Source organism: Prionailurus bengalensis, chromosome D4 (genome assembly GCF_016509475.1).
Source record: "Prionailurus bengalensis isolate Pbe53 chromosome D4, Fcat_Pben_1.1_paternal_pri, whole genome shotgun sequence".
In the NCBI taxonomy this organism is placed as follows: Eukaryota; Metazoa; Chordata; class Mammalia; order Carnivora; family Felidae; genus Prionailurus; species Prionailurus bengalensis.
In genome coordinates, this window is record NC_057359.1 from 57897334 (window position 1) to 57914452 (window position 17119).

Consider the following 17119-nt stretch of genomic DNA (forward strand, 5'->3'; position numbering starts at 1 on the left):
ATGTTATCTATTGAATATCTTATCTTGTTTTCCACTCTGCTTTTTTTTTTCCATCTGCTCTTTTGTAGTCTTGGGAATGCCTTGTTTTGCTTTTTTGCATGTTTTCTATACTTTCTTACTGGCACGTAGCCACTGACACATTGTGCAATGTTTTCCCTATAACGTATGCCTAATAAATACAGGAACTTGAGAGCAGCTGGGGAGACTTCTCTTAGCCTCCCTCTCACCTCTCTTGACTGGTGGAGTCTTGAATAATTGTTTCTGCCATCCTCAGCTTTGCTGGACAAAGCCAAAAGCCAAACCCACAATTGGTGACCCCAATGTGATAAGCAGAACCCACAGAATATCACAGAGAAAGGGCTGATTTCCTTATAATATAAAGAGTTCCGAGATTACTGGGAAGATGGCGGCATAGGAGGACGCCGGGCTCACCGCGTGTCCTGCTGATCACTTAGATTCCACCCACACCTGCCTAAATAACCCAGAAAACCGCCAGAGGATTAGCAGAACGGAGTCTCCGGAGCCAAGCACAGACAAGAGGCCCACGGAAGAGGGTAGGAAGGGTGGTGAGGCGGTGTGCGCTCCACGGACTGGCAGGAAGGAGCCAGGGCGGAGGGGTGGCTCGCCGGCCAAGCAGAGCCCCCGAGTCTGGCTTGCAAAAGCGGAGGGGCCAGACAGAGTGTGTTCCGACTGCAAGTGGGACTTAGCGTCTGGGAGGTCATAAGTTAACAGCTCTGCTTGGAAAGCGGGAAGGCTGGAGGACAAAGGGAGGGAGAGCTGCTGAGCCCCCGGACGACAGAGCTCAGTTTGGTGGGGAACAAAGGCGCTCACCAGCGCCATCTCCCTTGCCCATCCCCCAGCCAAAATCCCAAAGGGAACCAGTTCCTGCCAGGGAACTTGCTCGCTCTGCGCAAACACCCAACTCTGTGCTTCTGCGGAGCCAAACCTCCGGCAGCGGATCTGACTCCCTCCCACTGCCACAGGGCCCCTCCTGAAGTGGATCACCTAAGGAGAAGGGAGCTAAGCCTGCCCCTCCTGCCCCCGTGCACCTTGCCTACCCACCCCAGCTAATACGCCAGATCCCCAGCACCACAAGCCTGGCAGTGTGCAAGTAGCCCAGTCAGGCCACGCCACCCCACAGTGAATCCCGCCCCTAGGAGAGGGGAAAAGAAGGCACACATGAGTCTGACTGTGGCCCCAGTGGTGGGCTGGGGGCAGACATCAGGTCTGACTGTGGCCCCGCCCACCAACTCCAGTTATACACCACAGCACAGGGGAAGTGCCCTGCAGGTCCTCACCACTCCAGGGACTATCCAAAATGACCAAATGGAAGAATTCCCCTCAGAAGAATCTCCAGGAAATAACAACAGCTAATGAACTGATCAAAAAGGATTTAAATAATATAACAGAAAGTGAATTTAGAATAATAGTCATAAAATTAATCGCAGGGCTTGAAAACAGTATAGAGGACAGCAGAGAATCTCTTGCTACAGAGGTCAAGGGACTAAGGAACAGTCACGAGGAGCTGAAAAACGCTTTAAACGAAATGCAAAACAAAATGGAAACCACGACGGCTCGGATTGAAGAGAGACTAGGTGAACTAGAAGATAAAGTTATGGAAAAAGAGGAAGCTGAGAAAAAGAGAGATAAAAAAAATCCAGGAGTATGAGGGGAAAATTAGAGAACTAAGTGATACACTAAAAAGAAATAATATATGCATAATTGGTATCCCAGAGGAGGAAGAGAGAGGAAAAGGTGCTGAAGGGGTACTTGAAAAAATAATAGCTGAGAACTTCCCTGAACTGGGCAAGGAAAAAGGCATTGAAATCCAAGAGGCACAGAGAACTCCCTTCAGACGTAACTTGAATTGATCTTCTGCACAACATATCGTAGTGAAACTGGCAAAATACAAGGATAAAGAGAAAATTCTGAAAGCAGCAAGGGATAAACGTGCCGTCACATATAAAGGGAGACCTATAAGACTCGTGACTGATCTCTCTTTTGAAACTTGGCAGGCCAGAAAGGATTGGCACGAGATCTTCAGTGTGCTAAACAGAAAAAATATGCAGCCAAGAATCCTTTATCCAGCAAGTCTGTCATTTAGAATAGAAGGAGAGATAAAGGTCTTCCCAAACAAACAAAAACTGAAGGAATTTGTCACCACTAAACCAGCCCTACAAGAGATCCTAAGGGGGATCCTGTGAGACAAAGTACCAGAGACATCACTATAAGCATAAAACATACAGACATCACAATGACTCTAAACCCGTTTTTTTCTATAATAACACTGAATGTAAATGGATTAAATGTGCCAACCAAAAGACATAGGGTATCAGAATGGATAAAAAAACAAGACCCATCTATTTGCTGTCTACAAGAGACTCATTTTAGACCTGAGGACACCTTTAGATTGAGAGTGAGGGGATGGAGAACTATCATGCTACTGGAAGCCAAAAGAAAGCTGGAGTAGCCATACTTATATCAGACAAACTAGACTTTAAATTAAAGGCCATAACAAGAGATGAAGAAGGGCATTATATAATAATTACAGGGTCTATCCATCAGGAAGAGCTAACAATTATAAATGTCTATGCACCGAATACCGGAGCCCCCAAATATATAAAACAATTACTCATAAACATAAGCAACCTTATTGATAAGAATGTGGTAATTGCAGGGGACTTTAACACTCCACTTACAGAAATGGATAGATCATCTAGACACACGGTCAATAAAGAAACAAGGGCCCTGAATGATCCATTGGATCAGATGGACTTGACAGATATATTTAGAACTCTGCATCCCAAAGCAACAGAATATACTTTCTTCTTGAGTGCACATGGAACATTCTCCAAGATAGATCATATACTGGGTCACAAAACAGCCCTTCGTAAGTTTACAAGAATTGAACTTATACCATGCATACTTTCAGACCACAATGCTATGAAGCTTGAAATCAACCACAGGAAAAAGTCTGGAAAACCTCCAAAAGCATGGAGGTTAAAGAACACCCTACTAAAGAATGAGTAGGTCAACCAGACAATTAGAGAAGAAATTAAAAATATATGGAAACAAACGAAAATGAAAATACAACAATCCAGACGCTTTGGGATACAGCAAAGGCAGTCCTGAGAGGAAAATACATCGCAATCCAGGCCTATCTCAAGAAACAAGAAAAATCCCAAATACAAAATCTAACAGCACACCTAAAGGAACTAGAAGCAGAACAGCAAAGGCAGCCTAAACCCAGCAGAAGAAGAGAAATAATAAAGATCAGAGCAGAAATAAACAATGTAGAATCTAAAAAAACTGTACAGCAGATCAACGAAACCAAGAGTTGGTTTTTTGAAAAAATAAACAAAATTGACAAACCTCTAGCCAGGCTTCTCAAAAAGAAAAGGGAGATGACCCAAATAGATAAAATCATGAATGAAAATGGAATTATTACAACCAATCCCTCAGAGATACAAACAATTATCAGGGAATACTATGAAAAATTATATGCCAACAAAGTGGACAACCTGGAAGAAATGGACAAATTCCTAAACACCCACACGCTTCCAAAACTCAATCAGGAGGAAAGAGAAAGCTTGAACAGACCCATAACCAGTGAAGAAATTGAATCGGTTATCAAAAATCTCCCAACAAATAAGAGTCCAGGACCAGATGGCTTCCCAGGGGAGTTCTACCAGACGTTTAAAGCAGAGATAATACCTATCCTTCTCAAGCTATTCCAAGAAATAGAAAGGGAAGGAAAACTTCCAGACTCATTCTATGAAGCCAGTATTACTTTGATTCCTAAACCAGACAGAGACCCAGTAAAAAAAGAGAACTACAGGCCAATATCCCTGATGAATATGGATGCAAAAATTCTCAATAAGATACTAGCAAATCGAATTCAACAGCATATAAAAAGAATTATTCACCATGATCAAGTGGGATTCATTCCTGGGATGCAGGGCTGGTTCAACATTCGCAAATCAATCAATGTGATACATCACATTAATAAAAAAAAAAAAGAGAAGAACCATATGATCCTGTCAATCGATGCAGAAAAGGCCTTTGACAAAATCCAGCACCCTTTCTTAATAAAAACCCTTGAGAAAGTCGGGATAGAAGGAACATACTTAAACATCATAAAAGCCATTTATGAAAAGCCCACAGCTAACATCATCCTCAATGGGGAAAAACTGAGAGCTTTTTCCCTGAGATCAGGAACACGACAGGGATGCCCACTCTCACCGCTGTTGTTTAACATAGTGTTGGAAGTTCTAGCATCAGCAATCAGACAACAAAAGGAAATCAAAGGCATCCAAATTGGCAAAGATGAAGTCAAGCTTTCGCTTTTTGCAGATGACATGATATTATACATGGAAAATCCGATAGACTCCACCAAAAGTCTGCTGGAACTGATACATGAATTCAGCAAAGTTGCAGGATACAAAATCAATGTACAGAAATCAATTGCATTCTTATACACTAACAATGAAGCAACAGAAAGACAAATAAAGAAACTGATCCCATTCACAATTGCACCAAGAAGCATAAAATACCTAGGAATAAATCTAACCAAAGATGTAAAAGATCTCTATGCTGAAAACTATAGAAAGCTTATGAAGGTAGTTGAAGACGATATAAAGAAATGGAAAGACATTCCCTGCTCATGGATTGGAAGAATAAATATTGTCAAAATGTCGATACTACCCAAAGCTATCTACACATTCAATGCAATCCCAATCAAAATTGCACCAGCATTCTTCTCGAAGCTAGAACAAGCAATCCTAAAATTCATATGGAACCACAAAAGGCCCCGAATAGCCAAAGTAATTTTGAAGAAGAAGACCAAAGGGGGAGGCATCACAATCCCGGACTTAAGCCTCTACTACAAAGCTGTAATCATCAAGACAGCATGGTATTGGCACAAAAACAGACACATAGACCAATGGAATAGAATAGAAACCCCAGAACTAGACCCACAAACGTATGGCCAACTAATCTTTGACAAAGCAGGAAAGAATATCCAATGGAAAAAAGACAGTCTCTTTAACAAATGGTGCTGGGAGAACTGGACAGCAACATGCAGAAGGTTGAAACTAGACCACTTTCTCACACCATTCACAAAAATAAATTCAAAATGGATAAAGGACCTGAATGTGAGACAGGAAACCATCAAAACCCTAGAGGAGAAAGCAGGAAAAGACCTCTCTGACCTCAGCCGTAGCAACCTCTTACTCGACACATCCCCAAAGGCAAGGGAATTAAAAGCAAAAATGAATTACTGGGACCTTATGAAGATAAAAAGCTTCTGCACAGCAAAGGAAACAACCAACAAAACTAAAAGGCAACCAACGGAATGGGAAAAGATATTCGCAAATGACCTATCGGACAAAGGGCTAGTATCCAAAATCTATAAAGAGCTCACCAAACTCCACACCCGAAAAACAAATAACCCAGTGAAGAAATGGGCAGAAAACATGAATAGACACTTCTCTCAAGAAGACATACGGATGGCCAACAGGCACATGAAAAGATGCTCAACGTCGCTCCTTATCAGGGAAATACAAATCAAAACCACACTCAGATATCACCTCACGCCAGTCAGAGTGGCCAAAATGAACAAATCAGGAGACTATAGATGCTGGAGAGGATGTGGAGAAACGGGAACCCTCTTGCACTGTTGGTGGGAATGCAAATTGGTGCAGCCACTCTGGAAAGCAGTGTGGAGGTTCCTCAGAAAATTAAAAATAGACCTGCCCTATGACCCAGCAATAGCACTGCTAGGAATTTACCCAAGGGATACAGGAGTACTGATGCATAGGGCCACTTGTACCCCAATGTTTATAGCAGGACTCTCAACAATAGCCAAATTGTGGAAAGAGCCTAAATGTCCATCAACTGATGAATGGATAAAGAAATTGTGGTTTATATACACAATGGAATATTACGTGGCAATGAGAAAAAATGAAATATGGCCTTTTGTAGCAACGTGGATGGAACTGGAGAGTGTGATGCTAAGTGAAATAAGCCATACAGAGAAAGACAGATACCATATGGTTTCACTCTTATGTGGATCCTGAGAAACTTAACAGAAACCCATGGGGGAGGGGAAGGAAAAAAAAAAAAAAAGAGGTTAGAGTGGGAGAGAGCCAAAGCATAAGAGACTGTTAAAAACTGAGAAGAAACTGAGGGTTGATGGGGGGTGGGAGGGAGGAGAGGGTGGGTGATGGGTATTGAGGAGGGCACCTTTTGGGATGAGCACTGGGTGTTGTATTTTGACAATAAATTTGACAATAAATTTCATATTAAAAAAAAGAGTTCCTACAAATCATCATGTAAAAGAACAACAACCTAATATAAAAATGGGCAAAAATCAAAAACCTAATAGAAAAATGGACCAAGGATATAAACAGAAAAATACAAATACTTGTTAAACACTGAAAAGAGGCTTTTATTGGAGTAATTCTAGCTAGTGTATACAAACCCAAAAATATCAGTACTTTAACATAGTAGAAATTCAAATACAATCCATTTGGATGTTCAGCAGGTGGCTGTCCACATAGTGATTCAGAAATTTAAGTTCCTTCCATCTAGTGATGCCCAGCTCCTGCAGACTCATAGTCCTCCTCCATATCTTCTCTATCTGGCCAGCAATTAAGAGAAGGAAGATGGTGAAGGTTGCTCTTGAGAAGCTTTTCTAGACCAGGTTTAGAAGGAGCATTCATGTCTACTTCCAGACACGTTCCACTGTCTAGAACTCAATCACTTGGCCACAGTTACTGCCAGGGAGACTGGGAAATATGATCTAGATGTGTGCCCAAGAAGAAAATTAAATGAATTTGATGAGCATCCAATCAATCTACCATGATGCTTAACCTTTCTCATATTAAGGGAAATGTAAATTAAAGGTACAATTATGCACCATTTTCCATCTATCAGATTGACAAAGATAAAAAGTTTGATAACATAGTATAAGGAAACAGGCACTCCCATACAAGAAGGGGGTTGAAGGGAGGGTTGGTACATCCTCTGTGGAGGGCAATTTGACCAAGCCTATCAAAATTTTAAATGCAAATACTCTTGAATCAGCATATATAAATGCTTCTACTTACCTAAAGGATCTCTGCAATTAATAAGCAAGAAATTGATAATATCATTTGTCTCTGGGGAAGGGTTCAGGTGGCTGGGATATAAGAGTAGGAGGCAGACTAATTTTTTCACTGCGTACAATTTTGTATCTTTTTAGTTTCACCATGGGCTCGAATTATCTATTCAAAAAATAATTGTTATGGGGCGCCTGGGTGGCTCAGTCGGTTAAGCATCCGACTTCGGCTCAGGTCACAATCTCGCGGTCTGTGAGTTCGAGCCCCGCGTCAGGCTCTGTGCTGACAGCTCAGAGCCTGGAGCCTGTTTCCGATTCTGTATCTCCCTCTCTCTCTGCTCCTCCCCAGTTCATGCTCTGTCTCTCTCTGTCTCAAAAATAAATAAAAGTTTAAAAAAATAATAATAATTGTTATGGCACAAAAACAGACACATAGACCAATGGAATAGAATAGAAACCCCAGAACTAGACCCACAAACGTATGGCCAACTAATCTTTGACAAAGCAGGAAAGAACATCCAATGGAAAAAAGACAGCCTCTTTAACAAATGGTGCTGGGAGAACTGGACAGCAACATGCAGAAGGTTGAAACTAGACCACTTTCTCACACCATTCACAAAAATAAACTCAAAATGGATAAAGGACCTAAATGTGAGACAGGAAACCATCAAAACCTTAGAGGAGAAAGCAGGAAAAGACCTCTCTGACCTCAGCCGTAGCAATCTCTTACTCGACACATCCCCAAAGGCAAGGGAATTAAAAGCAAAAGTGAATTACTGGGACCTTATGAAGATAAAAAGCTTCTGCACAGCAAAGGAAACAACCAACAAAACTAAAAGGCAACCAACGGAATGGGAAAAGATATTTGCAAATGACATATCAGACAAAGGGCTAGTATCCAAAATCTATAAAGAGCTCACCAAACTCCACACCCAAAAAACAAATAACCCAGTGAAGAAATGGGCAGAAAACATGAATAGACACTTCTCTAAAGAAGACATCCGGATGGCCAACAGGCACCTGAAAAGATGTTCAGCGTCGCTCCTTATCAGGGAAATACAAATCAAAACCACACTCAGATATCACCTCACGCCAGTCAGAGTGGCCAAAATGAACAAATCAGGAGACTATAGATGCTGGAGAGGATGTGGAGAAACGGGAACCCTCCTGCAATGTTGGTGGGAATGCAAATTGGTGCAGCCGCTCTGGAAAGCAGTGTGGAGGTTCCTCAGAAAATTAAAAATAGACCTGCCCTATGACCCAGCAATAGCACTGCTAGGAATTTATCCAAGGGATACAGGAGCACTGATGCATAGGGCCACTTGTACCCCAATGTTCATAGCAGCACTCTCAACAATAGCCAAATTATGGAAAGAGCCTAAATGTCCATCAACTGATGAATGGATAAAGAAATTGTGGTTTATATACACAATGGAATATTACGTGGCAATGAGAAAAAATGAAATATGGCCTTTTGTAGCAACGTGGATGGAACTGGAGAGTGTGATGCTAAGTGAAATAAGCCATACAGAGAAAGACAGATACCATATGGTTTCACTCTTATGTGGATCCTGAGAAACTTAACAGGAACCCATGGGGGAGGGGAAGGAAAAAAAAAAAAAAAGAGGTTAGAATGGGAGAGAGCCAAAGCATAAGAGACTGTTAAAAACTGAGAAGAAACTGAGGGTTGATGGGGGGTGGGAGGGAGGAGAGGGTGGGTGATGGGTATTGAGGAGGGCACCTTTTGGGATGAGCACTGGGTGTTGTATGGAAACCAATTTTTCAATAAATTTCATAAAAAAAATAATTGTTAAAGAATACAAAGTTGTATTCATTCATCAAATGTCTACTGATGTACCAGGCATCTTTCTAAACACTAGGGCACAACACTAAGCAAGACAAAGTACCTGCCCTGGTCATGTGTAATTTAGCCCCTGGATTTTCAGCTTTTCCGCTGATCCTATTTTTCAGTACTCAAAATCCTTCCTTCCAAAACTACCAAATGTCTCCTGATAGTCTTGGTTCTCATCCCTTCCTTGTTAATAGATAATGAAGTTCTAAATATGCTTTTCCATTATTTCTTTTCAAATGTCTTAAATTTCCAAAGAGCCATATCACGCTGTGCGTTCCAACTTTAAATCCCATCGGAAAAGGTGACCACAGGCGGTAGTAGTGATGATGGTGGTGGTCATTTCAGAGTAGTAGGCTTCTCGTCGAAAAGAGCAGAGGCAATTTCCTTGGAAATAAAATGATGCTAGCTGCTATACTCTTCTCCTTTTATTTTGCAGACTAACATTTGTATATCCTGTTTTTCAAATACCCAGTGAAAGGTGAACATTTTAATAGGCCTTCTTATAGAAAGTTATAAATGACCTGTGTAGAAACGAAATAGCAGAAAAGTCTAAAGAAGAGCCACCATCCCCAGCCCCTCTGAAGAAGTTCAGGAATTGAGAATGAAGCAGGGTCCTGATGTTACCAGGAAAACCCAGCTTCGTGGGGTAGCAATCTGTCTGTGATCTGCAACCAGCGAGCGGCAGGTCCTCAGCCTGTAAGCACAGAAGCCTGACTTTTTCAATACACACTGTGAAGCCTGCTCTTAAGACAGACTCCTGTGTATTAGCGAGCTGAAGATTAAACCCCAGAAAATGCTTCATTTATTATTGACTAAAAGGCCTCTAGCATCAGATGCCAACCCACCTGATGGCCTCCTATCGTAACACTTCAACCCCTGCGACCTTGACTCTTGCCCTCAGAGTCACCTCCCCTGTCCCCCAGCACTATAGTCTCTAGCACCACACCTTTGCTTGTATGGCCCCCTTGGCCTGGCACACCTGTGTGACCCTCCTTATCCTCCACGTGGCGGCCAGGACACCTCCTCCTCCCCGTGCTTTCTCTTGGCTCCTGAATCAGAATGACTCATTCCCACGAGCATTTTGTGTGTCATTTACTAGCTTACTTCATATGCCTGCTTGACCCTCCCGCTCTACATATGCTCTTGGGGGCAGGGGCTGTTTCTGATTCCTCTCTTGCTTTTTCCCCACCTTCTTGTGCCTTGTCAATGCCGTACTGGCCTCACCATCTCCCCTACCAGCCTTGGCCCACGGTGCCGCACTTGTGTTTTTCAGATGCATACCCAAACCACAGGTCTGCCTGACAACGTTTGATAAATTTGGATGTAGCCAACACGAGTGTTTGCCGAGACAGCTTACCTGTGACCAGGTTCGCGATCCTGTTTGTGACACACACCACATGGAGCACAGCAGTCTCTGCGCCTTGTACCAGAGGGGGCAAAGCCTCTTATACAAAGGCCCGTGCCAGGTACAGTTGTTTGGCTGGCAAACCCAAGTACACTGAGCTTAAAACCGGTTTATGATCTTTTACAGATGAAGCAGCAGTAAGATCACTTGGGGGTCTTCTGTGAATCCTGTCAAATCGAGAGAATTAAGATGAACCATCCCAAGTTGGGTTGTTTCTGCTAACTCTGGCGTCTCCCTTGCTAGTGTACCGACCTTTGTGCATCTAGTGCCCAGGCAAGGATAGAGCGGCTTCCTGCCACCACCATTAGGAAAAGAATGTGATGTTACACACCCCTGGCGAGCGGTAGCACCACTGTCACTTCCCACAGTTCCGCGGGCCCTCATTAGAGGACGGCCGGGAAGTTTGTGAGTTAAGACCTCCAAGAATAGAGTCCTTTCCCACTCTTTCTGCCAGAGTCCCACTCGCAGTACTGAAGAGTGAGTGAAAATTTCTTGAAGAACTTAATGTCTTTTTACATCAGTTTATCTTTCAGCCTTGTAGGGTTCATGTAAAAAAAAACGCCCCCAAGGACAACTCCACTGAAGCTTCCCACACGCACCACATCCCCCACCCACAGCTGGCTAGCACCTGACGACAGCGTTGCTTCTCTTGCTTCTCATTTCCTGGTCTTCGCTGGCAGGAAAATGCCTTTGCCTTGTCCCCCTAGGCCCGTTTTCCCTCAGAGCTTGTGTTCCAAGTGCACTGATGCCTTCTATTCTGAATTCCCAGTCTTTTCCTACTTGTTCCCTCTTCCTGGCTACAGGTTTTGTCTTACTTATTCCGAACCTACCTGATGGATCCTGGGTCTCTGCCCCACTGATCTCTCCACTCTTCCCTCTACTTATCCCATACCCGGCAGGAAATGATAAGGCTTCTGAATGTGCATGAAGATTGATCTTGTTTTCTTCAAACAGGCACTTCTGGAATCACAGAAGTCTGGAATGGAGGGGGGCGGCATCTTATATCAGGTCGCATGGAATGAGCACCCAAGTCCCAGAGAGGCTGAGAAAAGTAATCATTTCAGTTGATCTTGGGACAGCCCTATTGACCCCTCCCCCAACCCAAAGTTTAGCCAACTTTAGGAGCTTAATTAAGAGGGTCCAGGAATTTATACCTGTGTCTCTTCCCCTTCCTATTCTGTGCTCTTGGTTAGAAAAAATGCACCATACAGGTTTCTAGGCTAAATGCGCTTTGTTTGTCGCCAGCCCTTCTGCAGAGCCACAGAGCCCGTCTGCGGGCACAATGGCGAGACCTATAGTAGCGTGTGTGCTGCCTACTCGGACCGTGTGGCTGTTGATTACTATGGGCCCTGCCAGGCCGTCGGGGTCCTCTCAGAGTACAGTTCTGTCGCTGAGTGTGCTGCTGTGAAGTGTCCTTCACTCTCTGCAACTGAGTGCAAACCCATCATCCCACCCGGTAGGCTGGCAGTGCTTGGGGTGGCGCAGGGGTGGGATTGGGAAGGCTTACTTAGCACCTCTAGAGAGTGAGTCACTCAGAAGAGAGTTGACTCGTTTATTTAAATTTTTCAAAAAGTCTTGGCTCTACCTGATGCTGAATAGATGCATCACTCTGAGTCCACCTTAATAAAAAGCTGTAGGTTACCTTAGATATCATCTTGCCCATTGGATTGAAAACAACATGGTAGGAGTGCCTGGCTGGCTCAGTCGGAACATGTGACTCTTGATCTCAGAGATTACTTAAGTAAAAAGTAAATAAACTTGGGGCATCTGGGTGGCTCATTCACTTAAGCCTCCAATTTTGGCTCAGGTCATGATCTCATGGTCTGTGAGTTCAAGCCCCATGTTGGGCTCTGTGCTGACAGCTCAGAGCCTGGAGCCTGCTACAGATTCTGTGTCTCCCTCTCTCTCTGTCCCTCTCCCGCTCACACTCTGTCTCTCTTTCTGTCTTAAAAATAGATAAGCATTAAAAATTTTTTTAATAAATAAGCTTTTATAAATAAATAAAGCAATATGGCAAACTTTTTCAGGCAAAATCCTACCAAACACCAATATATAAATAGAAAAGGCAATATTTAATTACTAAAATTATGATTATGTATTCAAATGCATAAATTTACTCATAAAGTTAATAAAGAATTAGTAGTTAATGAATATAGAATAAATAATGAATGAATGAATGAATGAATAATTGAAGTAGTTTCAATGAACACAAACATTTGAAATTGGGAGAAATATAAGATTGTGGTCTTAGATTGGCCTTGGCATCTTAATTTAATTGTTTTAGTTGCATATAATCGAGAAAGTCTGTTTCATACAGACCATTACAAGTGGTAACAGTTTTCTTAAACTACTTACCTTCCAGTGTCATACTTTCCACTTAAACAGAGGTAGCAGGAAAGACTTTATCCCATGTCTGCATGGAACAGGTTAACCTGGAGTCTAACAAGTTCATTCCTCCATCCTTGGATTCATCAAATATTTCTTGAGCTTCCACTGTGTGCCAGAGACTAGGCACTGGGACATAGCCGTGAGCAAAACAAAGCCTCTTCCCTCTTGGAAACCATGTTCTGATATCTTGTTATAATTTTTAACTGCTTCAAATAATTTTTAAAATTAAATTTGAATCAAAAACTCATGGAATCCCTAAAACACCTGCTCCCTTGTTTTGTAGACAGGAAATCAAAGGCCCAGGAGAGCCCTTTCCCAGGATCACACTGAGTTTTGAGGCAGAGCAGGGTCCAGGCCCCGCATCTCTTGAAGGGCCAGCTCTCTCTGCTGTCTTGTACCATAACTGCCTCACCCTGAGAAACGGTAAAGGATGAAAGCAGGGTGGAGGAAGGATTCGGGTAAACGTATAGATAGTAAGACCAGGTTGGTCAGGGAACATATCTAAACGTACAGTCACCAGGAAGGACAGCTACAACTCTCCTAGCACAAAATGAAGGGTGGGTAATTTCACCAACTACTTTGAATTCTCATTTTCTAATTCTGAACACACGTAAAATGGTTTTTGTTATACAGGTGCTTGTTGCCCATTATGTGCTGGAATGTTAAGAGTTTTATTTGACAAAGAAAAACTGGATACTATTGCTAAGGTAAATTGCTTTCTGTGCCAGATACTGTTGAAACCGTATTGATAAGCCTCTCAGTAATGCCATAGAGGAGAATGTGTCGTCCCATTTATAGAAAAAGAAAGTGATTCACGGAAAAGCAACTTGCCCAGGGCTGTGCAGCTCATCACCAGTAGAACTAGGCTGTCTGGCACCCGATCCCGTGCTCCTTTCCTCTGCACCCTGGCTGTTTGGTGACCTTGCTCTACACGTCACAGTTGGCCTGAGCCTTGCTTAGAAAAGCCTTCCCCTGCTTGCACCGTATGCAGAGTTAAGGCTGGAGGCAGAACCAAGTAGCCAGAGACTGGCAGAGGCCCGGTGGTTTGAAGGCCGCCTGCCCGCTCAGTCCCCATTCCTCCTGAGGGTGCTTCCGGAGTGTGCCACTTTCCCGTGGTGGTTTTGCCCTTTTCCCTTTCCTGCACCATTGCTGCTGATCCACTTTTGTGGACACAGGGCTCCCACCTGCCACTCCCTGGAAGTTAATCCCCACTTGGATTCAAACACTTGTGTTTTTACAGGAAGACTTTAATCATTTTCCTGTGGCCCCTAATTCAGAACAGTCGCTTAAAAGGGGGCGGGGGGGGCTTCTGGTGAGAGTGTTTATCTTAGCTACAAAGCTCAGCAGTCAGACAGAAGCCCTTTGGAATGGACCCTGGAGATTTAGAATTCAGCCAGCAGGGCCCCTACTGAGTTGAGGCCCCACACTTAGGGGTTCCAGTAGGCAAGGTAGCAAGGTAACCTAGGCAGCAATAAGGAATTCCTCTTTTATTCAGGTAATAGAAATTTTTTCTCTTTGCAGGTAACAAACAAAAAGCCAATAACGGTTCTGGAAATACTTCAGAAAATCCGCATGCACGTGTCTGTCCCACAGTGTGACGTATTTGGATACTTCAGCATTGAATCAGAAATTGTGATCCTGATCATTCCTGTTGATCATTATCCGAAAGCTTTGCAGGTGTGTTCAGCATGCTTTGTGCAGCCTCCTTGTCACTTTCACATTTGGAGGACTTTGTGGGGTAGGGAATGGAGGCATTTGGAAAGTTAGGCAGGGCAGGAAGGAGAAAAGCAAGGCAGCCTCTGAAGGACAGAACCGTACCTGTGAGCATTTTCCCGGTGGCTGAGGCCGAGCACACATTCGACGGCTGAACGTGAAGGAGTGGGAGAGCGGAGAGGCCGAGAGGCCGTGGCCCAGAGTGTGCAGATGTGGAAGGCGTCTGCTTACACACAGAGCAGGCAGCCGAGGCCCAGGGAGGGAAGGGGCTGACACGGGTCACGCGGTGACACAGCCAGAGTAGACACCTGTCTCTTCAGGGCTGTGCTCCTACTGGGGAGGAGGAGCCCACCAGGACTAGTCTAATGGACCCCATTTTTCTTCCTTAGACTCTAGAGGTGAGCCTCACCCACTGGGGCCAAGTGTTGGCATCAGAACAGTGGGAGCTCAAGTGAAGGGGGTGAATACAAGCAGTTTGTAAACTGCCACAGTCAGGAAGTTTAGTAAAGCCTGATTGCTTTCCTCCGGGATGGGTAAGGAAGCATTGAACGTCCCTTCCCTATGACGGTGTCTAACCATGTAAAGATGGTATCTAAATGTGGATAAGTGGTGAACAGGATTGTGGGAAAAGTAAGGGCAGTGACATTATGGATCATTTCTGCTAATTTCCATTGACGCTGTTACTATTTGTGTAATAAAGTAAGACTATATTAAAATGTGACTTTGGCCAAGAAAAGAAGGATAGAGAAAGCATATTCTCTATGTTGGGATATATTTGGATTTTGTCTGACTTGACCTTTTCCTAGGTTCTGTGGTTTTAGATTTTTAAAAATCTGATTATCCTCTCCCAGATTGAGGCCTGCAATAAAGAAGCAGAGAAGATCGAATCCCTCATCAACTCCGACAGCCCCACTCTGGCATCCCACGTCCCTCTCTCTGCCCTCATCATTTCCCAGGTACAGGTCTCGAACAGTGTGCCATCAGCTGGCATCGAGGCCAGAGCCCCCTGTCCCCCCTTCCTCCTCCTCCTCAGCCTGGGCCCTGCCTTGCACATGGTCTGGACACGTAACTGACTGCCCGTGAAAAGTGCAAAATGTTCCTCCCTCGAGTTTTTCTACATTGTGAGGGACATGCAGGACTGCTGGTTTCTAGTTGAATAGTGGCCAAGTAAAAGCACTTGTCACCTCTATTCACCACACAGTATTTTTTTTTAATCTGCCAATATTAGGGTTTTTGTTTTGTTCTTACAAATGTTAAAATATGTCCTTCCAAATACTAATGAGAAGAGGATGTCTTCTTTTGGTGGATTCCTGCCTTACAGTTTGCTCCTTAGATGGGTCCTCCCCACTCTCGAACAAATTTGATATCACTGATAAGTGACGTGATCACTTTTTAGAAAGGTAACTCACTTTACTATAAGCTTCGTGTCTGGAAACTTCATTTCAGAGGTCCTTTAAGTATTAAGGTGCCCCTAGGGTATGTGTGCTTGTTTACAGATAATTACCTGCTCTGTCTAGAAGCTAGGGGTCGCAGTGAAGAGACTATTAGAGTATGAAACAAAGAGAAAGCATCTTTGGAATTATCATATACATCATCAGGCAAATTTAATTTACAGAAATTTACTTCAGGAACCCATCTATTGTGTTAAGCAGAGCAAGCTATGGAAATGGCATTCACGCGACACGTTGTAAGCAATAGGCTCAGTGGTTACTAAGGTGCGTGTGACTTTTGTGAAAGGGAGAAGTTATACCACATCAAAGCATATTGCATTATGCATTTTTATATTAACCAGATGTATATTCTTCGGTATTCATCCGAGTTAAACTTAGAGTTTTTAAACATCAATCTTTAAACCGATTGCTGCTACTTATATACTTGCCAAAAAGTGAAATAATTAGTAGTTCGTGTAAATAATACGTGATATTTTTATTTTATTATGAAGAAGGTGAATAGCCATATTTGTAAAGTGACAATCATGTGTGTTAACCCAGTACTTTCCGTTCATGAAGACACATTGCTTTTTGTGATATGCACAGTGTGGATAAGTGTTCTGTCTGACTTTCTTTTTTTGATATAGAATTATAAAGAATTGTGGTTTAAATATTTAAAAATGTCAATCTAAGTATTAAAATGTCTGCATGTTGTCTGAGAAATTGAATACTTTGAATGTGTTTCACAGTTTGAAATAAGCTATTCAGTGTAATACTTCTTGTTTGTATGCACCTAAACTTAGATTTTACATGAAGTATTTTTTTCAGTGTTATATGTACCCTTTGAAATATATAGGGCTATGCTCATTATACCAAAATATTGTTTAAAAGTGGGCACTTAAAGCTTTCAGAATATCTCAGTGCTGATGTAGCGTGTTTGTTGCAATTGCTTTTCTATATAAATGTCTTCAATGCAATATACTGGAAAGCTTTTCTATTTTAATAAAAATAATTTTATATGATTATGTGTACTTCCAAGCAGTGTGAACATTTAAAGTGAAACCACTGATCACTCTTGGGTGAGCTATGCCCTTTGCTCTGAAAGAAGAAGTTATAGGAGTTTTATTACTCCAAGCCAAGGGCCCTGGGAAAACGAGGCAGCTGGAACAGAGCTGGTCAGATCAGACCCAGGCAGGACCAGAGGGCATACTGTGGCAGGAAGTCAAGTACAA

General features: G+C 43.0%; 1 protein-coding gene across 2 annotated transcripts in view; it reads left to right on the forward strand.

Annotated features, from left to right (window-relative positions):
- Positions 1 to 16909, forward strand: part of RECK (reversion inducing cysteine rich protein with kazal motifs) — an 87863-nt gene extending 70954 nt beyond the window's left edge. For both annotated transcript variants that reach the window (XM_043567335.1, XM_043567336.1), the window contains 5 exons: positions 10225 to 10417; positions 11602 to 11812; positions 13378 to 13451; positions 14266 to 14421; positions 15309 to 16909. In XM_043567335.1, the coding sequence (XP_043423270.1) occupies positions 10225 to 10417; positions 11602 to 11812; positions 13378 to 13451; positions 14266 to 14421; positions 15309 to 15530 (856 nt within the window). In that variant the 3' untranslated portion in view covers positions 15531 to 16909. The remainder of the gene's footprint in view (positions 1 to 10224; positions 10418 to 11601; positions 11813 to 13377; positions 13452 to 14265; positions 14422 to 15308) is intronic.
- Positions 16910 to 17119: the final 210 nt, after the last annotated feature.